The sequence below is a fragment of the Athene cunicularia genome (assembly GCF_003259725.1).
Source record: "Athene cunicularia isolate RWA chromosome 1 unlocalized genomic scaffold, athCun1 chr1_part2, whole genome shotgun sequence".
In the NCBI taxonomy this organism is placed as follows: domain Eukaryota; kingdom Metazoa; phylum Chordata; class Aves; order Strigiformes; family Strigidae; genus Athene; species Athene cunicularia.
The window spans coordinates 12,695,421-12,722,128 of record NW_020799092.1 but is presented as its reverse complement, the minus strand read 5'-3'; the positions used below and the strand labels follow the sequence as shown (position 1 = coordinate 12,722,128).

Below are 26,708 nucleotides of genomic sequence, written 5' to 3'. Positions count from 1 at the left end.
GGGGGGGGGGTTTATGCAACCATTGTTGGCTTTGAGGTCAGGACACACAAGCATTAATTTCAGATAATTTTGGTCTTGGTGGTTTTGGATGGAATTAATAATAAGACATTATGAAATGCTTAAAAATATATGATCTGCATGTTCTTTGGTTGACCGTCTGCAATCCAGTCAAATAAACATGCTCCCAAGCACATATTCCACTCCTCCTCTCTCTGTCCCTAACAGGCATGTGGTTTCTTTCTTCCTGAGTCCAGTAACAAAATGTTCGTTTATTCAGAGAGCTCTGATGATGGAAATTTGGTATTTTGGGGAGTGGGGAAAGAATGAAAACCATAATGTCTCAATTCTAGTGAGATGGATAAATGGCTTTCCAAATTTGTCTTTTCCTCCTGGGTTCCCTTAAACCACAACTCTCCAGAGATCTGAGAGGTTAACGAGTGTCTGGTCTACAAGCAGGATAAAAAAACCCAAGCTGTTGGGCTGAAGTAGAAAATTTTTGCTTCAAGTAACTAAAGCTATTGTGAAACAGAATTGATATGCTCCCTTGTCCTAGAAAGATAACATTTACTGAAATTTCATGATATTTGAATGGATACTTTAATCTGACATCTGGAAGGTGTCTGCATATTTTCTTGGTCTATCACTCCAGCATCTTCCAGAGTTTTTAGGAAGAATTTTCAAAATATCTTGTGGCATGGAGTTGTGTACTATTGGATCTGTATTGCAGCAGCTACCCATCAGTCTATAATTGCTGCTGACAAACTGTATGTCCAGAAACTATGTAAAATATATTTGAATGCATTAACAAACAACTGTAAAACCAAGTAAATTTATTATTTTTTTTTCTTTTTACACACCCGAATTTAGATAATATAATGTATAATTCCTAATCTATGAATTATATACACAAGTATATGTTGTTTGTTCCTTGTGATTATATAATTCTTTTATCATAATGAGCATTAAATAGGAAAAATATCCTTGTAGGTGAAAGAACTGAATTTTCAATCTAAACAAATGTGCGATTTTTTTGTTCAATAATATTTTTTACTGGAAAAAAAAATGACAAAGCTCAATGAAATGGATTTGTAGCCAAATACCTTCTCATGAAATGAGCCTTCTGAATTCATTAAGTATCAACCTCACTGCCCCACACCTGTCAGTGTTTAACAGGCATTTGGACAATGTCCTTAACAACATTGTTTAACTTTTGGTCAGCCATGGATTTGTTGGGCAGTTGGACTAGATGATCATTGTAGGTCCCGTCCAACTGAAATAGTCTATTCTATTCCAATTAACTATTTGTTATGAGGCACCACAGCATGTACACACATGCTATCAATGTTCAAAAATTGTTCTTCCCTAATTAATCTATGACCTTGCTTTTGGACAGTTTGTACAAAGCTTCTGAAGAAACAGATTTAAAGAAAAGCTTTCCAAGCTTAAAGTTCAAGATTTCCTCTATAACTTTCTAGGCAACATCAGCTTTGAAGCAAATTGGTTATGCTAGTTAAATGGTGTTACATGTTTTCCTGGGATAAGTGCATTTCAAGTGCTGAGTTCCTGGCTAATTTCTCTTCCATACAGACCACTGCCATATCAGATTCCAGCCCTGCCTGCCAGCTGAGTTGAGTGTACTTTCTTTATCCCTTGGATAGCACAGCTCAACATTTTAAGGCCTGTGAAACTGTCAGCTACTCCATTTCAGCCTGGTAGAAGTCTGTTCTTTAATGCCATCTTGCATCTGCAGGATTATATTCCAGAGAACAGTCTGACATATTGGATCTGTATTTTCTCATTGATCTCAGATCCATCTTTGGGGATTATTCAGATCAAAATGTTCTCTTTCTATCCTTTCCTCTCCCAGTAATCCTCATCCTTTAATTACATCAGGAAGAAGTTTTGACTTCCCCGTCCCTGGATAATTCTGTTCTGCCCAGCCTTGTTAAGTGTTAGTGTTCCTTGGGCCTGACTAGATGCCATTAGCACCTATGCAAGTGGCTATAATTTCACTATATGGTATAGTCAGTTCTAGGTCAAGCCTCCTTCTGTCCTCTAGGGCAGAACTCATGATAATAAGCACTGAAAGGATTTGAATTCAGTTTGCAATTCAGTTTTTAAGAAATTTCTTAGCATTTCTGGAAGGGATCACTTTTTCTTGTCAGTCACCATAAAGGATGAAACTTAACATCGTTACATGTTCTTGATAATTAAGCTAAATGTGGTTCTGAGATCGGAGATGATGTGAGTCAATTTTGTACTGTCTGTCAGTATTACACAGGACCTTTTAAAATGAAAATGCAGGAGGTATGAACAGGTATGCAACAGATAAGAACGAATACAGGCTCTAAAGACCGATCATACCTCATAAAAAAATCTAAATGGAGTAAATGTATGCAAATTATCCTCTTATTTTATGAATATTTGGGCTAAGCACAGTGGTAACCAGTAGGTAGTTTGGGGATCAACTGACACAACCCTTCCTCTGAGAGATTCTGTGACAGCTGACTATGCATTAGAAAACAGGATATACATATGCAGTAGAGACTTTAACATGCATCATGATTTGTTAGTGATCTAATATTCCAGTAGGAATTTTAATTTCCATCAGTTTTTACAATATGTTACAGAAAATAAAATATTCCACAAACATAGTATTCTATACTTATTTGGAGGGTTGTAATATTCAGCACAGTGTATGCAGTTACTGTAGACACAAGCAAATATTCAACCCTGGCAGATGCTTTGAGAAAAACTAGCTCTTGTTCTTATCATGTCATAACTCCCTGTCAAGAAAACTTTTCCTAACTTTCCTAGATGTCTGGGAGAAGTTCCAAAAATTATGATCTTTTAGCTAGGCTTTTTGTGACTTACAGTGAGGGGAAGATTCTTGAGGTAGGGAGGTGGGATTAATTTGAATTTTATATTTCTTTTCAGGAATTAAAAATTCATAATTAAGCATTCCTTGATACATCTACTTTTATGATATAGATAATGTATGGATGATGAATAGACAACCTCACTTCATATTTTGTTATATCTGTGTGAAGCAACATGGATTTATTGAGTATATGCAGGTATTCTTCATTTGTAATGCTCTCTAATGGAAAAAAAGACTTGGGCATTTTCTCAATGTTAATACCCTAATAATTTTTATCATTTAATATCACAGAAACAGGACTGAAAAAAAATGCTAGGTCATTGAATAGTGGAGGAATATTTCACAGTACCAAAAATCAGTGCATATGAAATATAATATGAAATAGCAGTATCATGAAATTACGTTTTCATGTAAAAATTACGCTGTTGGATTTCCATCTCAGCAAGACAGTAGTGCACCTAAAAATGAGCTTCTAGATAAAAAGGAAGGTTTCTTCCCTTTTCTTTATTGAAGTGATAAAGTACAACTTTTATTTCGAGAAAGGGCATGAAAACTTGCTAACAGATTGCCAGAAAGTAAACATGACACGTCAGGAAAAATATCTTGACAAACAAGAAGGAATGAAGTCAAGCCCTGCAGCATCTGCTCAGATGAGGTCTTGCTCTTAGGAATATTAATCCTTTTAATCTCTTATCCTTTCACATATGGATCTGATGGACTTTACAAGACAGTAATTCTCCATTTTCTTAAAGGAAGCTCATCAAGACAAGCTTCCATAGATATTAAGCCTTAAGAGTATTTACATGGGTCTGTTTCTAATACCAGTTTTCCATACAGAAATCTGATACCTGTTTCTCCAAACAGCTGCATACACACAGAATATATAGTAGTATGGATGACCATTAAGTGTAAATTTACCTTTCTCATTTCTTATTTTTCTTTGATTAAGTGAGATTTTGGTGTTTTAACATTCTTACAGTGTGAGCTGTGAGCCATGAGCAAGCTGTGGGGACAGCCCTGTCTCCAATTTTAGTAAAACCATTTCTTCTGATGAATGTTTACAAGGTCTGACTAACTTCATTGTTGCTCATGTGTACAGTGTTGCATGTTGAAACAATAACAAAAATAATATACTTTTGAACATTAAAATGATTTGTCTTAGAAACAGATTTTTCTATTGCTATATGAATTGTTCAGCTGTGTCATTAAAGAAGGAAGAAGCAGGTTTTTCCTCTGTCTAAAATACATATTTTTGAATATCAGAATAAATATATCACCTTGTTCTTAGATTTGATATGGCAGTTCTTATAGACACAGAATCTGTCATTCTACATAATCAATGTTTATGACATTAAATACATTGTTAAGGAATTACCTTCTCCTGTGTCCGACCAGAAGAGAGCACTCCTTACAGAATACTTCTTACCGTAACATTTACAGAAACTAAGCTTAAAGTGACTTGACATTTGGAATGGATAAGCGTATCCCTGGATAGACACTTAGACATCTGCTGTTTCTTTTCACTTTCTGGTTTAGTTTACTGTACATTTATTATGTTCAGGTTAGATGTATTCACTGCCTTAGCATGTTTTAAAAAGATGAACCATTTGACTCTGTCTTCTTATATAATATAAAAATGCTCTACAGTTTTTAACAGACAGCTGGAAAAAATTTGTGAAGGTCGCTATTTACAACTAGCATTAGGCAGACTCCCAATTATCCCAGTATTTCCTTAACTGCAAATTGAGATTTGTAGTGAGAGAAAGCCATTATATGGCTTGAGATTTTTTAATAGAGGAAAGAGGACTCCCTACATCCTAGCATTTCTCTGTGATCCATCAGGAATATTATTCTCCAGACACACTTTCACCCAGTCTTTTCTGCAGAAACATTAGGTGTCAGTGGAAGATGAAACCTGCTATTTGTACTTTCTTGCCTGTTTGGCAAAGAGCAGTGTTGGTACCCTTTATGATATGCCAGAAACTTAAGTACAGTGACGACTGGACAGCTGAATGTGTGCCAGCAACCTTAACCACTAGATGTTTTTTACATATTTTTTTTCCCCAAGATTAGTATCTGAGTTCAATCTCCTTTCCTAAAAACTGTCAGAGAGATTAATGTAACTGTTGACAACATGGTGTGGTTCCTGTGAGGAGGTCTCTCCTGAGAGTAGAAAACATTGAGGGCCAGATTTAAGCAAAACAATAGGAGTACAAATGGCAATAAATTTGAATTTTTTTCCTTCTTCTGATTCCCCCCTCCTGCCCCAAGCTTTTATTTTTACTTGCTGTGTTGAAAATGGTTTCTAACTCACCTCTCCCCAAGAATAAAAATGTCCAATTGCTGCAGCTCACTTCATAGTCTCATTGTTTAATAAAATTGCTGTTCTGCCTTATTCTTGTTTTGCCCAATAGAAAAGGAAAGGGGATGGTGTGATGATGGAGACCTAAAGACAGACAGAATTCAGAATTTATTTATTCTTTACCTGTGGCAGCAAATGCTTCAACATTTCCTTTAAAAAATGTATTCTAATTCATTTCAAGTAGTGGTAAACCTAATTTACTTCATTGTAATTCAGTTTTATTCCTTAATCTTGCTTACTAAGCTGCCCAAATTGCTGTCACCCTTAAAACTAGTCCTCTCCTCTCCTCTAAAAAAACCCCCAATGTTGAGAAATATTAAATGACAAAACAGAAAATACTACCATGACACTGTATACATCAGCAGTGCATTCACCTTTTGAATAGTGTGACTGGTAATTTTTAAATAGCGAAATGGTAATTTTTATGGATGCTGTGATGCTGTGTTGCCTATTTAAATGCTACTATCAGTGTAACACTGAAAATACACCAACAAGAAGCTTTTCTTTTCAAATACTTCATGTCAGTATTTTAAAACTCATTATTTTCTGATGATGTTAGTATCTAAATGTGTAGGTTTTGCTTTTTCTTTTCAGTATTCTGTTCTTATCAGTTGCACCCAATAGGTTTCATGTTCTACACATGCATATGAATTGGCTGCTAGTTCACACCTGTCATTCCATTCTTCCTGATCCTTTCTTGCTGAGCTTTTTAAAAGTTCCTATTATTGTATTTAAGTCCTAAATATTCTTATTTCCTGTCTTCAAATGTATCCTTAGACTTTAGATACAGTGGTGAAGCTGATGAGTATATTTGCTGGTAAAGGTATTGAAAACAGAAACTGGTCTTTAGTATTTTAAGCAAAACATTTCCCTAAATTACTATGTATATATTTGGTTAGTAGCTGCATCCAGGTTGTACTAAGACGGATCTTTTGCTTCAAATTAACTTCACTTAATCCGTCTGGCTTCCAGGGGGATTGTGGGTACATCGGGATGTTCCCAGATGGTGTGAGAAACGGATTTCTGATGTGAAATTGTTTTGTTGATCTGTAGTTTGAAGTTGGGGAGATAGATAGGAGAGTATTCTTGGAGGGAAAGTAATAATATTATGGATTTTTTACATTAAGTAAAATGGACAGTGGTTAGCAGTAGCATCTTGCTAGACTGTTAGTTCTATCCTGGAACTGAAGGCTGCTTTAAAGGAAGCAGTTCCTAGCACAAATACAGTTGCTACTCTACTATGATGAGAATCAAGGGAGAGGATCAGAGATTGAAATGAGTGTATGAGACCAGAGGTAGTTGCAGGAATTCCCTTTGAAATTGAGAGAGTGGGGGAGATTCAGTGGCATCAGCTGCTGAGTAAACATTTCCTCAGTGGTGTTGTATCACTAGCAATTATTGTCATATGTTCAGCTTTGGAAAAGAGGGAAGACAAGAGAAGTGAACTATTATAGCTGGCTGTCCATGTGTGCTTCTTCTGCTGCTCTTTTTTGCTGAATGATTGAAAATGAGCTAAGAAAGGGAGGTCTTACAACTACTGTGATATATTAGTACAATGATGATGACAGGACTGACATTGGCAAGGAGAGTTCAGAGGAATAGGGCTGTATCAAGGGAATAACGTATGGTTTGAGCTTCATATTAATAGTGCAGTTAAAACTGCCACTGTTTTTTGCTGTGATCCCATATCACTTTAAGACTCTTGAGTCATAGTATTGGTTTATGTATGAAGAAATCTTTTTAGAGTAGCATTTCCCCAGTTAGCCTTTCAACAAAAAAACCCCAACACAACAGAATCCAAAACCTAAACAAACAAAAAAACTCTCACAAAACCCCATAAAAATTACAGATATATATTGCTTTGGCTCACTTCAGATCATTTTCACAGCTGTATTGTCAGCCTTGGGTCTCATTCCAATAGTCCGTGCAATGACCCACTGTGGTTAGATAGAAGCATAGTCCCTGTAGGTTTTAAAAAATACAAAATGTGGTACTGTGCAACAGCTGAAGCAAAATGTTAAAGCTGTTGGCACCCTTCATGAGCTGCTAAATGGTAAACCTGGTTGTTAGTATTGGCAAGGTACTTTAGCCTGTCTAGGTTTCTGCTAATTAAAAACGCCTATACAAAACCAGCATACCTAACTGATTGCTGTGTTGGGAGCACCAAGCTTAGAGTAACAGGAAAGAAGTGTCAAAAGCATGACAGCTATCAGGAAAAGATGTCAGTTTCTCACAGAAATAAGCAATTCTGCCTTTCCCTCTTAGGCCTGTGTAATAGTGTCTATCTGTCCTTTTCTTCTCCTTCGTCTCTGTTCTTCTTCAGGAAAATGTATAAATAATCTAGATTGCAGTGGAATTCCTCTTCAGTAGCAGAGAAGGCTATGGGAAGTACAGAGCTTTATGGTGGACATAATTCAACTAGTATTGATTAGGAGCCTTTCTTCACATTACTGCAAGTTCTGTGTATTTCAGATTTCTCCCTATGCAGAACAAAACCGCTATATATTTTGGAAATACTTTTTCAAAGTAACACCTGACTGGTAAAACATAAAGTAGCTTGGAAGAAAAAAATAAGAATGGCTAGAGTTGTTCATGTATTTCTGTAGACATAATGTATAATGTTTAAAAACATTATACAATGGGTACAACATATACAAATGTATACAATACATTTGTAGCTATTTTCAGGCAATAATAGCACTATGAACAAGTTTTGTTGAGGGCTTTATATGTGTTCAAGAATAGACAATGTGAAAAATTAAGCATTTCTCTTCAATACGTTTTCACTAAGATTTTTTTTTCTCCCCTTTCACTTCCCTCTCATTTAAATAAATCTTTTGGTAGACTCCTGAGATGACAAACCAGAATTCCTCAGTAATGGGCTGACTACAGCAGAACCAATTTTTCCTGTTCACATTTAGCACTGTTATGGCTGAAGAGAGGAAGCAAGGGAACTTTATGGAAGAAACTTAAACAAGATTTCAACTTTTCATATTAATCCACCAGTGTGCACTTTAGAGTTGCTGTTAATCAGGCCCTCATTTTTTTTTAACTGTGAAAAAACCCTAGCATTTTTAGATGGGCTGCCTCCAAACATTGGTGAAGAATTTGTTGTATCAATAACTATATGACAGTTTGTATCTAGGAGTAAGCTTTAAGTAGTTCTTGAGGCAGCTAACAGTCCTGAGTCCCCAGGTTCCGCTTATCTAGTAGAAGGTCAGTTCACAAAGGAGGAATTTTCTTTCTAGAAAGAGTTTTATTCAACCTAGAATGGACTGAGATCGTTATAATGAAGTTCTTTATCTAGGTTATGGCTTCTTGAGGAAATACAGAATAAGAAAGAGCAATAGTTCACAGGAGTAAGTGCTTGTAATGATGTAATAATTTAACTGTTTAAGAACAATTGATTCCTGGTTTGAAACACTTCCAGTAATGTGTTCTTCCCTTCTGGTCTGTGAAAGCACACAGGTAAAATATGTTATTGCATTAATTCCAGGGTTATATGGAAATTATCTTTCCCTACCTAGGTGATTGGCCAGTCATAGAAATATTTTTAACAGTTAAAAGAAGCATTTCATTGCCATCTCAAACTGTTAACTAACCTTTCCCAAGAGTTAACTAGAGAAATCCACCTGAATTCCAATTCAAAGAGTGAAATTAAGCCATAAAGACCTTTGTGAGTCTAGTTCAAGAGACAGATAGGGAGTTTACCAGGATAACCTGGATTTAATTGAACCTAAATGCCTTAGTGAAAACATATATCCTATTTCATGCACTTTCATAAAACTTCATGGCAGATCACACATCACATGAATGCAGGATAGATGAAATTGATACATCCTTCTAACATGTATCACTGGACATCCTACCACTTCCCTCCTGAAGTGAAAGAAAAAGCCCAGAAATGTGCATCAGTCACACCTCCTTTTCCTTTCAGGGTTTCAGACAGACATGTATTAGAATGAGTTTTGCATACAAATCAGCTACAGGACATAATATAGGTAGCAAAAATTTTTATTGTGCCTGAACTCTTGGCACTCTTATGGTGTCAAATAGGTTTTTCATTTTCTTTGTGCTGACAGCAGTGAGCATAAAGGCAGAGCTATCTTCTCTATCCCAATTTAATTTGAACTCTGTGATGGAATCTCATGCATATGGGACTCAGGAGGAGAGGGAGGGAGGGTCATGGAGATATTTGGATACGTAATACATCTTGAAGTTACTGTACAGGTAAGTAATATTTTTTTATCTTTCTGAATAGTCATCTGTATAAGCTTCATGAAAGGAGACTGGCACTGTTTATCATTCTGCAATTTTATTACAATAAATACAGTTGCCCTTGGTGTCATGTTCTAATGTATATAAGAAGCAACTGAATTTGCACTCTAGTCCACTGCTTCAGAGGATCAGTCACTGCAGGAAAAAGGTTATAACTGTAGTTAAAATTAACAGAAGTTTTTTCTCCAGATTTTAATGCTTATCACAATAAAGGTAGAATACTTCATGTAACTAAAAAGAGGAAAGTAGCAGCAACACAGGTTGAAGGTCAGCATGAGCCTGTCATGTTTCAGAGTTTAGAGCCAAGCAATTTGAAAAACATACTGCTATCTTAAAAGGCAAATGCTGGTTTGCTTCTCTTTACTTTTTTCTCTATTACTATGTTTTGTTTGAAACAGCAGCTTGTATTTGAAAAAAATAATAATTCACATGCTGATCAGTTAGTTATGAATCCGTGAGCTAGAAACAAAATAATTATTTAAGTGTCTTGAACCTGTTTTGCACTAGTGGAGGTGATGTCTGACCAAGCAACAGTCTGCTACGCCTGCCAGTATGGTTTTATAAGGTTACACACATTGTGACACCATTAAAAGAGTAAGCTTGCACATCTTTTAACTAGGTTTGTCTGAGACAGAAGCTGAAAACTTGTAACTAATCTCTCCTTACTGAATGGGCTATTAGTATTTGACTAAAGTTAAAAGATCATCATTTCTAGACAGTTGGTTATAAGCCAACAATGGATTTTTTTAACTTGCAGCCCTCTAGCATATATGTAAAAGTTCATATTATTTTAGGAAGAGTAATTATATATGAATATATGTTTGTTTTGATTAGTTTTGGTACCACCAATTGCTCTTCCTCCTGTACCTCAAGAGTTCACCTGTCTGAAGACTACTGTGTGGTGTCAAGGTTAATACAGAGTTGAATTCACGTCTTAAATATTTGCCTGGGATGAAGAGTGGACATACCTTATGTATTAAAAAGTTTTCTTTTGCATTCTTATTTTAAAGCAGTTTCTGTTTTACATGCAGCTGCTCAAATGAACCATTCCCACTTCTGTTGTTTGAAATGGAGAGCTACACTACCACACTTCCTTGGCTATCCATGAGTAACATGTCAAGAAGTACAGTTGATATTTATTGTGTAATGCAGATAGGCAAGTAAATATTTTTCGTGTCTGGCACAGTTAATATTCTGTGCGGAGATTTTTGTAAACTTCTTACTCATCTTTTTGATGGGTCTTCAGTTAGGCTAATTATAACCATAAAGTAATTTTGGAAGGTATTACCAGTGTTTCAGAAAGATTCAAAAAGTATGAAAACATGTTCTGCAACTCTTACTTTTTAAATGAAGATGTCTACATTTGTTTCTTTAGAAATCAGCAATTACTTGCCCCGTGAATCCACTTTGGAAAGTATCCATCAGCAGAAAGCTCCTCTGCCTGCAAAGCCTAACAAATATGGTTACTTGTGCTAGTGATTGAATACTAGCCTTTCTCTACACAAGAGCGTTGGTGCCACAGGTCTTGTACTGGTCTGATACAAAGCTTTACATCTCTGCTATAACACTCTCATTGAAAGTGGCAGTTTTAAGACTGCAAGAAATGGTGTTCATACAAGAAGCATCCTTGGTGATGTATCCCAAGTCCTAGAATTAAGGAATGAGTTAGGTTCATTCTTTAAATTCCAATGACTAATTTTTGCATTACGAAGGTTGCAAAGTCAGATTTTTTCCAAGTCAGTCATCTTTTTCCTTTTTCTTTATATGGTGTGAAGCACTTTCAGAGAAACAATGGAAAATTTCAGTCTAAAATACAGAAGGACAGAAGATAAAGGGGTAAATGTGACAAAAAGCAAAATGCAGAAAACAAAGGGAAACATTTTTGATTCTTCCAATGCTGCTGAGATGGCTAAAAAGCCCATGTGGTAACTTAAATGTGCAGTAATACCTCATCTGAACCCCCATGATCTACACCAATCTGTAAGACAAGAAAAGAAGAAATCTTCCATCAAGCTGCTCATTTCTAATGGATTTAAGCAGCCATGGGCCGAGACATCCATATATACCTGTCAGGACAGCCTGCTTTGCAGTCTTTTGTCCAAGCTGCTACAGCAGAAGCAGGAGATATACAATTATTTTCCTAGCAATATTAAAGTAAGGAGGGTCTCCTTTACAAATAACAATACCATTAATTCTTGTATATAGTTTTTCTATGTTATACTGTTTGTATAAACCAATAAAGCAGTAGATTTTCTGAGGAGCATTCTGGTTTTCTTCAGTGGTCTTTAAATATATGTGGGACATTTGAACTTGCAACTGTGAAGATCAAAGAATAAATTTTAAGGGAGTCTCGATACTTGAATATCTGAGATTCAGACAGCCCAGATGAACTCTTCATAATTCCTAGAATTTTTGATTAAGAACTTCCTTAAAGACTTGATCTGAACAATGGAAAACTGTTTGGTTAATGTTTGCTTTTCTCCCCCTTAACATGGAAGTGACAAATTCAAAACCGCAGTGATGTGTTTCCCTTCTTACCACGCCTGCTGGTGAATGTGTGAACAAATGGGCAATGCTGAATGCCTGCTACCTTCCCACCAATTCTGGCTTCTGTGCTTCTTTGGAACTGCTTACTAATCTTTATTTACCAACAACCCTTGCTTTTCTATGTTGCATAATCTGACAGGACTGTCATATGTCAAACACAGAGGGCAAGCACTCTTGCTTTGAGGCCCTACTTTGCTAGCCTTCTTCTCTTTCTATACTCTTCCTCCTACTCTTGCATCACTTCATCTTTCCTTCCTTTGTGTGAAGATAATTTGCCTGCAGTTGCACCTTGGGAGGGAGAAACACATTTTGTTTGGCATGAAACTTGGTTGATTAAAAGGCTGTAGTTCCAAACAAGTCGTCTTCACCTAGTCTCCCATCATTTTCCAGGACAATCTCCGTAAAAAGGATGATCGGATTGAAGAATTGGAAGAGGCACTCAGAGAAAGTGTTCAGATAACTGCAGAGCGGGAAATGGTGCTAGCACAAGAGGAGTCAGCCAGGATCAATGCTGAGAAACAGGTCTGCAATATTATAAAGTCACTGGTAGTCCTCTTAGGAAAGTAACTAGACAGTAAAGTACTATTTTCCCTGCTTTACTGTGAAACACAGCTGGTTTTGTTTGATGATCCTGTATCTCTGTTCCAACATTAGCTAAAAACTTTTAAAGTCTGCAAAACCTTCATAAGTTGTATTCATAGGTAAGGTTTTCTTGAAATTAAGAAGAAATATAAGGTATCCTGAGTTAAAGTATTATTTTAAGCAGTAATTCTTCTGATCTGTCTTGCCTGTCAAAGCTATCTTTCTGTGTCTAAGCATACTTAGGTTCACTGTTATTCACTGAATGTAAAGACAATCATTTTTATTAGTGTAGTTGTGTTTATGGACCACAGTCTTTTTGGATTTGCAATACAACTGGATACAGACAGATCCCTTGGCCTGAGCCAAGCATACACACACATGAATTGATTCTGTGCCACTGATGAGATACACTGAAGAATCATGTATGTGCCTGATTTTAACTTGCATAAGTAATCCATAAAACATACTGTGAGTAGTGAATAAAATTCCATGAGATCTTGATAAAGCTTTTGAAGCAGAAGCTGAACTTGTCATTCTTACTGTTCTTTTTATGAGCCTCTTCCATGTTTTTCACTGTTCCTTACTTGACTGTAATTAGCAAACAGGAGCATTTGGTCAGTTGCATTGCAAGGAGTTATCTCCTTCTCTTTGTTATTTAAATAAAAATGTTCTGACGAAGTACACTTTAAAATTAGTTTTTCCAAACTTGTGTTCTTATGTCATATACTTTAACAAAAAAACAAGTTACAGATATCTTAGTAATAATCCAAGTTTTCAGGAACTGTTTCACTTTAGGCTAGAGTCAAGCTCAGGTGTTTGCTGATAGATGTATTGAGGATAATTCTGGTTGCTGTATTCTAAGATCCTAGGCAATGTTATGGAATTTACTTTCAAGAATGCCTTCTTTCCAGACTTTTTGTACCTTAAAAAAAATGCATGAAATAGAAATGTTAACTAGGTAGTGAATACCACATTAAAGGTTAGATCTTGAAAGGAAAATATATATCTCACAAAGGAGCAGGTTTTGTTCTGACTCAAAAGTAAACAAAATAGTATGTGATTTGATGCCTTTGATGTCATAATGTTTAAATGTCTTTGTACAAGAGAAAGTGACCATTTTTATATTCCTTGAGCACCTAGAAGTCCGTAGTACTCACCCTTTTGTTATGTCTGTGTTCAAAACACACAACAAGATGCATAAAGCTTAGTGAATTTTTTGAGGAAGGTTTTGAAGGAGATTGAGTGTGTTAATTTTGTAGGGTTTAGAATCATCTGAAGTTAGGGAAGTAAGCACAAAGATGAACATTTACAAATTTTATGCATGCATAATGTAGGCCTGTATTAGAGGATGATCACAGGTCATCGCAGTATTGAAAAGTGGGTGGTGTACAGTTTGCAAAGGATGAGTAGCTTACATTTGATTCACTAGCAAAGAGGCATGCTAGTAGCATTAATGTGATCAAAGCTACAAACAAGGAGATGACTGCATGAATGGGCACAACCTGCACAAGAAATGTTTTTGCATAGATCCAGACACAGAAGAAATCCTACCAAAGAACTTCAATTATATAGGCGCAGTCAGAAAAGTCTTGTATTAGAGATATTACATAAAACTCTGCAAGTTTTAAAAAATATCTTTTTTTAGGAGGTTTGAGTCAAAGATACTACCAAGATTAACAAAAATATGAAAGTTCTGTCCTACATTAAAAGAAAAGAAGTAGTGAGGAAGATTTCGGTCACAGAATGGAAAGGAGGACTTTTTTAGCATGTTGAGCATGAATTCCTCATAGACATTTCACCACTGTGAGCTGTTAGTAGCTGGTTTATTATGGAGAGGAGAAAAGATAAATCTGGGTTAGTAAAATGGAGAACTGTTGCCATAGAAGTGAAGTTTTATTTACACACAAGGCATCCTAAAACAAGAATATGGAAATAGAATAGTGCTTTGTGAATATGCACAAATTTCAGGTTTGTCAGAAAGGAGGCTTTTCAAAAGATTTCACCAGCAAAGCCTGATGAGAGGCACACAATGAGATCAGATAGTCAGAGCTTGGTGAAAAAGGGAAATAGCTGGTGAACGGAGAGTTGGAATTGAGTGTACAATTTGAAGGATGAGGCAAGGCAGGGAAATGTGCAGCTTGAGGGTCGTAAGTCATCAGGATCAGTGAGAGAGATTGGGAAGAGAGGAAGAGGGCCAAGACGAATAAGATTTGAGTGAAAAGATCAGTGGAATGTGGTGGTCAACAGCATCATAAAAATCAATTAATTTGGATGTAGTAGCGTATACAGAAGTAAGGAGTCGTGGATTGAAAGCAGCAGGATCAGAGGAGGGAAAAGTCAGTGTCTATACCATCACTGACTGACAGCAGTGTCTTACTCCAACAGAAGAACTAAACTGCTGGCTCTGACCAATTATAGGTTTTTAAATATGGCCAGCAGAACAGCACGAAGGAAAAGCAACTGGAGTGTCTTGTTTCAGTCAGCACTGGGAGAGCTGCTATGCCCCATTTTGTCCAATAGAATTATATTTTGGTGTCAATTAAATAGTAAAGTAATACAGTGATGGCAAGTAGCTGTTTTTCCAAGGTGAGGAGGAGACTTTCCTTCAAATGTTTTTCAGTTCATCTGTCTTCAGTTATTTTAAAAGAATGCCCTCTATTATGTTCTCTGGAGGCTTTTTGTAGAAGTGTGAAAGACACCCTTAGATAGCTTTAGAGTTTGAAAATGCAAAGCTCTGTTTTCTATACAATATTAAAATTGTTTGGTTTTTACAATCAGTAATAGGTTAGGATCATTCTTAGACCAAGTGTGAGTGATAAATGTGATCTTTAAAATGTTAATGTTGTCCAAACTGATTACAATTTGCTTTTAATTGCATGCTTTTTCTTTCCTTCTGTTTATCTTGTTTTCTACCATTCTGCCACTTCACTGCCTGTCTGAAGCTGTTTAATGAATCAGTGCATGAGGTCAACCATATTGGCTTTAAGTGGTTCAAGGTATGAGGACATCTCATTTGTGTGTACCTCTGACCCAATATTTAATGTTGTTTTTGTAGCCCTGTGTTTTGTAATCCTACCCTCCATCATCTCATGAGGTATGCTTTCCTGCTGTTTTACAGGCTTCAGGTTTGAATTGCAGTGTCCGTGAAGCTACTCAGGATTTCATCGCTCTCAGATACCTGTTTCAGATTAAAATCTTGCTGTCTTTAATCCAGTTTTGAAAATACCCTGGCAGTGTGTATTAACTGTGACAGTGGGTTAACTGTCTTACTATACTATATATGCAAGATATCTCCAGCTGACTGAAGTTGGTGTCAGTAAAATAGGGAAAATGCTTATTTCAGGATCTTAGACCTGTTCTTTCTTTCATCTATCACAAAAATAGAATCAGGCATTTCCTCCTGGAAGCAGTGCACCCATTGAATTGGGTGTAGTTTTATTAACCTTATTGTTCTGTATAACAGAAACCCTGCCATACAGAAAGCAGATGAGGGAGTCTTGCATAGATGTAAAGACTTGAAGAGCTTTCAAGTTCTTTCTTTCTTATATATTCACCTGGTTTTGTTGGTGCATCTGCTGAATCCTGTACATAAATATTATTGTAAATTCCATACAGCTGTGGGGTTATGTACTACTGTGTCCAGTCCCACTAATTCAGCCCTCTAGGTGGAAAGTCAGAAGGTGTATGGAGACTTCTTTTTAAGTACTCTATAAGACTGAAGGTAGGATTTCTCAGATAAACACTTTTATTATAAAGTTCTTTGTATTGGAGAAGGCTATAACATATATGGATCCAGGCACTTTTTCTGAATTAACTAAACCTGAGTTTGCTTTAAAAAAAGCTATTCATCAGTTCCTCAGGAGGAAAAAAAAAAAAAAAATTCCATGCTCAAAAATACAATGGTAGTTTTATTTCCCTAGGAAGAACCGCTGGAGGCCATCTTTGAAAAAATGCCCTGTCTTGGTGCATCTTACCATCCCTTCTTCTGCAGTGGGAGACTGGAGGTTATCTTCTATATCAACTTAGTCATAATTTGCACCATTTCCAGGACAATGCTGGAAATGTGTCACAATCTTCATGAAAAAATAAGGCTCCTTTGGTGGAATAAAGTGAAACATAATTTCAGGTTCTGTGATTCAGTGTCAGTCAGTAATTAGTGTCAGATCCTTGGCTCAAGGAGCACAATGTTAGAATTACTTGCATTTTGAGCCTTCATTATTGATAGGCATAGTTCACAAATGTGTGCTGACCCAAGGTATTTATGCCCTACCTCTCTTTGGTCACTTTCATCCCCGTACTTCAGTGCACATCCCTTCAGTTTTCCTAGCCTGGGTCTTTCTGGGGCCATGGTTTGAAGTGGAGCAGTGACCTAATTCATGCCAAGAATTACCTTGTTTTTTGAAGAAATTTTCTCATGTGAACTAGTTCACTCATCTGCTTCATGGATCCCCATGCAGAACTTGAGCAACATCTGACGGAATCATTGAACTGTAGAGGTAGGACTGAGAAGGGGAGGCAGGAATTGCTTAGTAATATTACTAAAAATATTTTTACAGAAACTTACTGTGGCCTTTACAATAGGCTACTGTTTCTATGAGTGAGATGGTACACTGCCTAATTGCAACATATATTTATCTTATTTAATTTCCTTTAAATTTGAAAACCATAGGTTTTAGAAAATAGCTTAAGTGAACTCTTCGTATAGTATCAGATAACATCTAACGCCTTACCCTAAAATGTGAAGGGAAATAAACACTTGAAATACTGGCCATTACCTGTTCATTCCTTTCTTCCTTAAGTAGTTACTTAAACTGAAATTTCTGAGTTAGCAGTCTGATCTTGGCACATTACATCAACTTTTTTTGAAGTTATGGTTCTCAGTGGGAAATTTTAAATTAGGTTAAGTATGTAGACCTATAAATAGCTATATCTATCTTCACAAACTTTATCTTTTTATACTACACATGGCAGGTTACTCTGCTTTGCTTTTTGATAAAAAAAAAGAAGAGTGAATATTGTAACAGTAATGTGTTGTTTAAATGTATTTTCTTATGCTAATTCCTTTCCCCTGCTGTTTGTATAATTTATTTCAACATATTCTTTTGGGTAATAAATATTACATGTAAAAATACGTTGATAAAAAGACTCCTGAAATTTTCTATCACATATGCCTACTTCAGAATTCATATCTGTTTATTAAGTATAAATAGAAATGAAATAGATTAATAACTCAACTAGAACTTCTTCACAGTTCTCTCCTTTTTCACCAGGATCTCCTGTTCACCAGGATTTTCCTATTGTAAGTACAAGGTCTGCATAGGTTTCAATTTAAAGTACAGCCTCCAAGAGCCTTTTCTCTCTTACCTGTAAGTTACTGTACAGAAGTTCTAGCCAGGTTTTGAATGATACCTCTCATTTGCACTTCCATCAGATCACCATTCTGGTCCTGTTTTAACTTTCTAATATATATTACTTAGACTAAATTTTCTTGTAAGTATAGAAACTACATTTACAACAGAATTATTATGTATTGGACCCTACCCTATCAAGTACCTTCTAAAAATTCAAAATTAATTAAAACACATACCTTTTTTGCTGAGCATTCTGTTACTGAAATAGATCTAAAATATTTTCTAGAATATGTTGAGTGTTGGAATTATTTCACAGCACAAATTCTGACACTAAGTTAATTCCTACAGGTCCCTGTAAATGGAAAATACAAAGTGGAATTTCTCATGAACAACTTACCTATAGGTGTTTTCTGAATGCTGTAGAAATGACAGCATTCTGACTGTTCTATAACAGATGCTCGGCAGTTTGCTTTTAATGTACGGTTTTGTCTCTTCTTTTGTATCTCCTAATGAGAAGTTTAAGAAACCAAGTGATTGGAGATCAAGGCAGTAATCCAAGCTGTGGTTTGGGGGTGAAGGTGCTGGAGCATCATTGCTTCCCACTGATTTTTGTAAGCAGTTTACATTCTCTTGAATATTTTCTGCAAAGCTCCTTTCTTGAAAAGTCTGCCGAATTCATCTTATGTACATGTACAAAGTAATTTGTGTATTTAATGTAGTTAAGTAAAAAAATCTGTGCTTAAAACTTATATTTCAGTTTCTTTTATGATATAAAATTTTTAAGTCAGTTGTCAGCCTGAAATATAGTCTTGCCATTGTTTTTCAGGAGATACGTTTTTTCCATTCTTTTGTCTGATTCTTTTCCTTTGGATAGAGGAAGCATTTTGGCTAGGTAAAGTTGACTGTGCCCTGTTTCCTTGTCAGTGAATACATTTGCAGACGTTTTTAGAAGCACTGCTTCTCCCTAAAGTTACTATTTCTCCCCAGGTATTTAAATGTATTATGTTATACACAGATTTCTATTGAGTCAGATTGTATTGCACTACAGATGAGTGGCTGGAGAGCTGCCAGTCAGAGAGGGACCTGGGGGTGTTGATTGACAGCCAGCTGAATATGAGCCAGCAGTGTGCTCAGGTGGCCAAGAAGGCCAGTGACATCCTGGTTTGTATCAGGATTAGTGTGGTCAGCAGGGACAGGGAAGGGATCTTACCCCTGTACTCGCCACTGGTGAGGCTGCACCTCGATTACTGTGTTCAGTTTTGGGCCCCTCACTACAAAAAGGACATTGAATGACTCGAGTGTGTCCAGAGAAGGGCAACGAAGCTGGTGCAGGGTCTGGAACACATGTCCTGTGAGCAGCGGCTGAGGGAACTGGGATTGTTTAGTCTGGAGAAGAGGAGGCTGAGGGGAGACCTCATCGCCCTCTACAGCTCCCTGAAAGGAGGTTGCAGAGAGCTGGGTTTGAGTCTCTTTAGCCTGGTAGAAAGCAACAGGACAAGAAGGAATGGCCTCAAGTTGCGCCATGGAAAGTTCAGACTAGATATTAAGAAGCATTTCTTTACAGAGTGGGTTGTTGGGCATTATAATGGGCTGCCCAGGGAGGTGGTGGAGTCCCCATCCCTGGAGGTGTTTAAGAGTAGGGTAGATTTAGAGCTTAAGGATATGCTGTAGGTGGGAACTGTGCTAGGCAAACGGTTGGACTAGATGATCTCCAGGTTCCTTTCCAACCTAGATGATTCTGTGAGTCACACTCCTTAAATGGGAAGGGTGCTTTGATATGTAATCTGTTCTGTATTCAGTGAAAGACCTTCTAAGAGGTGTAACAGTGGAATTTTTACTCTTTTCTGTCTTAGATGTCTTCAGCTGTGCCAGGTTGGGGGCTTGGGAGATTTTTTTGCCTCCAATAGAAAAGAATGAATAGGTGGAAAAAAAAAAATAATAGAAAATGATGCCCAAAGACTTTGAGAGAGAGAGATTTTTCTAATATTATAGGGGAAAAAACTTCTAAATCTTTTAGAATCATATAATCATTTAGGTTGGAAAAGACCTTTAACATCAAGTCCAACCATTAACCTAGCACTGCCAAGTCAAGCACCACATCTATACATCTTAAATACCTCAAGGCATAGTGACTTTGTTTAATTTGTTGCAATCATTTAAGGTTGCAAAGTGGGCAAAATTTGATGATTTTTAGAAGAATTGGGGACACTGAAAGGATAATTAACCTCTGTTCAAAATATACATTGAGAATTTCTCCATATAAGTCACCTTTTCATTTAATGAAATTAGAAATACTGATGGAAACTGCTATACAGAAATTAGGTGCAAATGCTGATTTTAAAACAATTTTGTCTGGATTTTTATCCCTTTTTATTGTTTAGTGGATAAATACTGATTTCATATTATGCCTTTTATTATAGTCAAGTATTCCAGACAAAGCACTGTCTTGGCATCTCTGTACCTGTTAAATTACTTTCTTAAATACCTACCTCTAGACAGTATTTTATTTGTTGTGGCTCAACAGACAATCAGTCTTGCAGATTTAGTTACATTAATGCTTTGTTTGAAATTGTAAGGGCTCAAGCAAATACTTGTGTTAATATTTGTTTAAAGCCTGTCCTATGCTTTTTTTTGATTGGAATTTCTTTTCCATTTTCTGGTTATGTTCTTTAACTGTGATCTTAGATGCAAGTGTGGTACAATAATATGTAGATTAGATCATTAGAAAAGTTCATTAGACTTGTACATTAGATTCATAAATTTAAAAACATATATTCTTTTTATGACATAATCTGTTTTTTAAAAAAATCTATGAAGTGCAAGAAAGTACATTGTATTCCTTTCCAGACCATTCTCCTATTTAGAAAAACACAGAAGAGTGACAAACCAGGTTCATTAAATTGAGGATGCCTTTTCTATTTGAAAGTTTTCTACTCACATAAAAGCTTCTGGACTTTGCTGTAATGCTGTTTACCATCAGATTCCTTCAAAACCATCACTGAATTTCAGCCTGAGTTCAGCTGGCTCAATACAGTGGGATTACTTTTTAGTTATTGTGGTTAGGTTCTGCTATTTGCTTTCTGTTAACCACAATGCTAAAGATTTGTTTCCACAAGTTATTAGAGGTGGAAACTTCCTTGAGCTTGCCAATGAGACTGTACTTCTTCATTTAATCACATGTTCAACCTTCATGTGGCAGCCCGTGTGCTTTCATGTATTTATGTTCATGATCCTTAATGTCTTTTGGGAAAAGAGTGTTAAAGTTGTATGTGGAATTAGCATACCATTTTTTCACTACTTCTAGTGAGTTAATACATCATCCCAAGAATTTGTCTCTTTGGAAAATCAATCTATGCTATATAAATCTACAATCTATGCTATGCTATGTAGCACGGCATTAAATATTTACTCTGAATATTATTCAGTTATGTCTAAACTGTCTGCCATGGTGACATATCCTAGGTAACCTGAAACTGTCTAAAATGCAGTAAAATGGAAATCAGCATGATCTACAGAACACTTCCAAAAGCTGCTGAAATCCTTGGGCAATTAGTCTGAGCTGAAAGGCTTCCTTTGGCCTAATAGCTACTGCTACCTTATCAGCAATCAGAGTGGATGTACCCAAAGAAAGGTTAAGTTATTTTGAAGATGTCCATGTTTAGAGTTGTGACTGGACTATCATGAATCAACCATAGTTCTAGAGAATTTTGTTTTGATGCAACAAATTGTTCTAAATGAGTGGGTGCAAAACTGTAGAACGTGCTAAATGTGCTGTATTCTAGTCTCTCTACCTCTGCAGAGATATGTAAAAGGTGAATAAAATCTAGATTTTTGCAAGATTGTTATCCCCAGTGATTGCTGCTGTGTTCCCAAGGGGCTGGAGAGATTCATCGCTAGCCACAGAAGATAAACACAGGACAGTTTCCTGTAAAGTAAAACAGGACAGCTTCCTTTGGTATGGTTGCAAGGGTTAAAAAATATTATAATGAGAATTGCAGGAGAGCTGAGCACGCACACGACCAATGTGATAAAGCAATGCCCGTTTATTACAACTAATTCAGCCCTTTTATAATCTCCCGCACATGTGAGTAACATGCAGTACAAGTCCTCAAGATTGGACAGTTAACTTAGCCCGCGCTTTAAACCTCCTTATGATTGGATAAAAGTGCCACATCAGCCTTGCCAGGCTTCCTGCCTCGTGTAACTTCCTCTTCCGTCCCAACCCCTTCCGGGGGTTGTTTGTCTCGTCGAGTTTCTCCCCCCTCATTCAGGGTCACATCCTTATCGCATTCTTGCTCGGCTGAGGCTCTTGCCAGTCTTGTTCTCACGCAGGATTGCTCACATGTCCATTCTCTCGCAGAAAGTCCTCTTGAATCCCAACAGAGAATATTTCATTGGGTAATGGTGCCACTTGAGGGATATGCAGAAATAAAATTGTAACTTGTTATAGTCTTTAGATACCAGAGGCTACAACAGGTTTCTGTCCTCAGTAGAAATCAGAATTCAGTTTTTCACTTACTTTTTCCAGGCCTGACTCAAATATTTGCATGTGTTAAGCAGAGACAATTATTGCTTCCTTCTCAAGAGCTCTTGTCCCAGCAGTAGACTGTTGCTTATTTATATAGCTTATGGCTCTCATTTAGGAGATACAACTGTCAAAGCTGCCTTCAAACATCCTAACAGGACACAGGTGTGACTTAGTCCTGAAGTCTGGTGGCTCAGAAGTTTTCTCTTTTCCAAAAATCTGTGAATTTTGATTCCTTCTCCATACAAGAGCTTAGTGCTCTCAGAGTATGAGCAAAAAGCACTCTTGATTGATACTCAAGTAACATACTCCTTGACAAAGACTTCTGTATTTCTGTTTCTGTAGGTTCTGCAGGAGTAACGTGGTAATGTCAGATATGTGATCAGTCTAATGTTAGTGCTCTTCATTGCCTGGTACCATCAGTGGAGACAGTAAGGAGCAATAGAGTTAACTCCTCTTCTTTATTAGATGCTTTTTTAATAATGAAAGTTTTTGTTAGGACACCAATCATGGAAACAAGACATCAGTTGTCTAAGTATCTCACTTTCTCAGTGATAAGAAAATTTACATTCAACTACAGTATCCTGCAGCTTTTCAGACCATAGTCTTTTGTTCTCTCTCTTTATCTTTCTCCTCTCCTTTTTCCCATTAATAATGTAAGAATGGGACAGTAGCACCAGTTCTGTTAAGCCACCAAAACACTGTATTTTATCAGGGATGCTGAATGTACCAAATCCTAACAACCTAAAAAACAAAAGGCTTAAGAAAGTCACATACTAATGCAAAGAAACACAGAGTTCATCCTTAAAATTACTTCTGTAAATTACAGATTATCAGAAGATCATTCCTTTTCTCTGGAGAATTGATAATCCACCAGCCATTTTCACAGCTGTGACACTAACTCCCCTTTCTATGGTGAACAAAACAGAGGTCCTCTTCTTCATGTGCAGTCTGCCACCGTCCTCTAATACTCTACAACAGTTGACCTTGGCAAAATAGGTGCTCTAAATCTGGCATCCTGTTTGAGATGGAGGTAAATGTAATATATAGGAACATTTTAATTGTTGACAAGTATTCTGTTGTGTGTATTTCCGGCTGTCTTTAGTTAGGATCTTCAACCAAAGAATTCTAACTAGTGAAGAAAAAAAGATTTTCATTTGTCTGCATAGGATCTTATTGCAACATTCATTAGCAGGGACCACACAGCACAAGTGAAGCAGTTATATAGGGTAATATATATAGTGCAGGGAAGAATGTTCTCTTTAAGTGAACATCTGTTTACCTTACTGTGTCTTCTTAGGGCCTACAGTTACAGAATAAAAATGAAGGCAAAGATCTTAACCCCTTGTGTATCTGCTTCAAAAGGATTAGTGGTGGTCACATTGTCATAGTATAGAAGCCAGTAGCCCCGAGGCATTCCACTGTCCACCTACAGGCCTATGCATACTTAGGCACTGGTGATGAATTAAAGGGGCTTGAATTGATGCCAGAGCTCCAGCCAGTGTGGTGGGGCAGAGCCATTCTGCTTTATACCCTTCTGCTATCAGTGTGGCAGAGCTTTCAGCTGTTCTCCTAGTTGAGGGCTGTCCTTACCATACAAAACAGAAATGACATTTTAATTTTACTATGGGGAGAGAGATTTTTTTTATAACTGCTTGCTTATTTCTCTCATTTTTCTCTGATATTTTTAGTTCTCAAAAAGCTGTGTCTAACAGCTTTCCCAATGTCTATAAGAATTTGAAAGTTGTTCCCACTAATTCAGAATAGCCAGGAATTTAGTTAAGTGTCTTGGATATAGTCTTTAAGAGTACCTAACGCCACCCTACTGCTTTAACGAAAATGGGGTTATGATGAAACCATAATTCATTTCCCTCTTATTTTGTGTAAAGGTTTATTAGCTTGTGATTTAAGCAAACCATCTGGTCCTGCTGGCAATCCAAGTTATGTCAGACTCAATGCTTTCCCCCTGTAATATGTTACTTGAGGCAGTTAAATTACATACTTAAGTCTCAAGTCTGGCCTGTGCTTTTTCCATGTCTTAACATCTGTTCTGGGAAATTTTTCTGGGACCCAAACAAGTTTACATGGAGCCAGAACTCTTGTCTTTGTCTTTCTTTTCATGTCTAATTCCTTTCCCTCTCTCTGTCCTGCAGTCTAATCAGTTCAACTAAGTAAAAGATAATGCAGAAATTTGCAGTCCCTTTATCATTTCAGTAATGTACACAGGGAAATGAAAAACAGCTTAAAAACTCAAGAGCTATAGAAAAGTAGGAGACTGTCCTCTTGAGAGAGTAAGTGACACTTTGAGAAATGTTAATTATTTTTTTCAGTCCTTGTAGTGTTCTTATTACTGACTTGTAATTGCAAGACTCTGTTGTGCTGGCCTAATCCATTTTGGGCAAAATTTCTAGTACAGTTTGTCTTGTAATACTAATTTCTTGTTTATACAAGAAAGATCTATGTTTAGAAAGCCAATCTTTTTAAATATACAAGTTAACCTGCTGAGGTGTTTTTGAAAATAAGATCTCTAGTGATTGATTTATACAATGATCATGGAAAATTACTTGCTTGTGTTGGTATATCTGTATTTTCTAAAATTTCATCATTTTATACTATGTGGAACTTTTGAGACACAGTAATGAATATAAACATCTGTCCCATAACCCACTGTGTCTGTATGTATATTGACAGAAATATAATGACTTTCCTTCAATCAGAAACATAAAAATGTGTCCTGTTTTCAGGCATGTAATTAAACATTAAGCTATAAGTTTCCCATGTATTGCTGCAACTAAAGTACTCTATCTCCAGTTTAGGAGTAGAGTTCTTAGTATAATAGTCAAGTCCCTTTGTCGTGCCCTTTGAGACAATTATGGACTGGTATTCAAGTCTTTTGTGCTGATGAAAAGGAAAAAAAAAAAAAGAATGAGGAAGGAAAAATAACAAGACTAACAGATACCTCAGACGATCCATCTGAATAGTTGACACTTTAGCTGAATCAGTGAAAAGCCTCAAAAAATGCAACAAGACCAAGTACAAGGTCCTGCACCTGGTTCAACGCAATACCTGATATCAGACTGGGGGATGAATAGATTGAGAGCAGTCCTGTGGAGAAGGACTTGGGGATACTTGTGAATGAAAAATCAGATGTGAACTGACAATGTGTGCTTGAGCCCAGAAAGCCAACCACATCCTGAGCTGCATAAAAAGAAGTGTGTGCAGCAGGTTGAGGGAGGTGATTCTCCATCTCTACTCCATTCTGGTGAGACCCCATCTAGGATACTGCATCCAGCTCTGGGGTCCCCAGCACAAGACAGACATGGACCTGTTAGACCAGGTCCAGAAGAGGGGCACAAAGGTGATCAGAGGGCTGGAGCACCTCTTCTATGAGGAAAGGCTGAGAATTTGAGTTGTTCAGTCTGGAGAAGTGTCTGGAGAGGCATTATTGTGAGCTTTCGATATATAAAGAGGACTTACAAGAAAGACAGAGAAAGACTTTACCAAGACCTGTAGTAACAGGACAAGGGGCAAAAGTTTTAAACTGAAAGAGAGGTAAGTTTAGACTGGACATAAGGAAGAAATTCTTTCAGAGAGCATGCTGAGGCACTGGAACAGGTTACCCAGAGCAGATGCCTTATCACTGCAATTGTTCAAGGTCAGGCTGGATGGGGCTTTGAGCAACCTGATGAAATGAAATACATCTCTGCACATGCAGGAGGGTTGAGCTAGGTAATACTTAAAGGTCCCTTCCAAACCAAACCATTCTATGAAAAAAACAAGTAACAGAGAGAAATGCAGTTTCTTCTGCAAAGATCGTTAATCTACAGGTGGGGAAAAGCCTTATCTAACAATAATGTAAAACATTTTTTATACAGTGTACTACTGATTTGCTATCCTTAATAAATATTATTTAATCCAGTCATATACATTTGAACTGTGGGTGCATTCATATCCTACCACTTGAAACTGAACAGTTTTCCTTTGCAGTGTCTGTAGTTCTTTAGCTTTTTCCTTGTTATTTATATGCACATAGCATATAAATGTGGATTGCATAGGTCACAATTTCAGAATAGATCCTCTGGCCCTGCAAGTGTTTTTTCATAGCGTTTTGCTTTTTTGCCATATTGATGACTTTGTCGATTGCCTTTTTATATTTGCACAGAGCCACTGTAGTGAATTATA

General features: G+C 36.8%; 1 protein-coding gene across 11 annotated transcripts in view; it reads left to right on the top strand.

Annotated features, from left to right (window-relative positions):
* The window catches only part of ERC1 (ELKS/RAB6-interacting/CAST family member 1), a 280,374-nt gene that overhangs the window by 147,501 nt on the left and 106,165 nt on the right, over positions 1 to 26,708 (top strand). For 4 of the 11 annotated variants that reach the window (XM_026867106.1, XM_026867092.1, XM_026867085.1 and 1 more), the window contains 2 exons: positions 12,459 to 12,590; positions 15,593 to 15,646. The exons of 3 other annotated variants lie outside the window; for them this stretch is intronic. In XM_026867106.1, coding sequence (XP_026722907.1) covers positions 12,459 to 12,590; positions 15,593 to 15,646 — 186 coding nt within the window. The remainder of the gene's footprint in view (positions 1 to 12,458; positions 12,591 to 15,592; positions 15,647 to 26,708) is intronic. 4 more of the 11 variants (XM_026867111.1, XM_026867103.1, XM_026867098.1 and 1 more) reach the window with 1 other exon arrangement.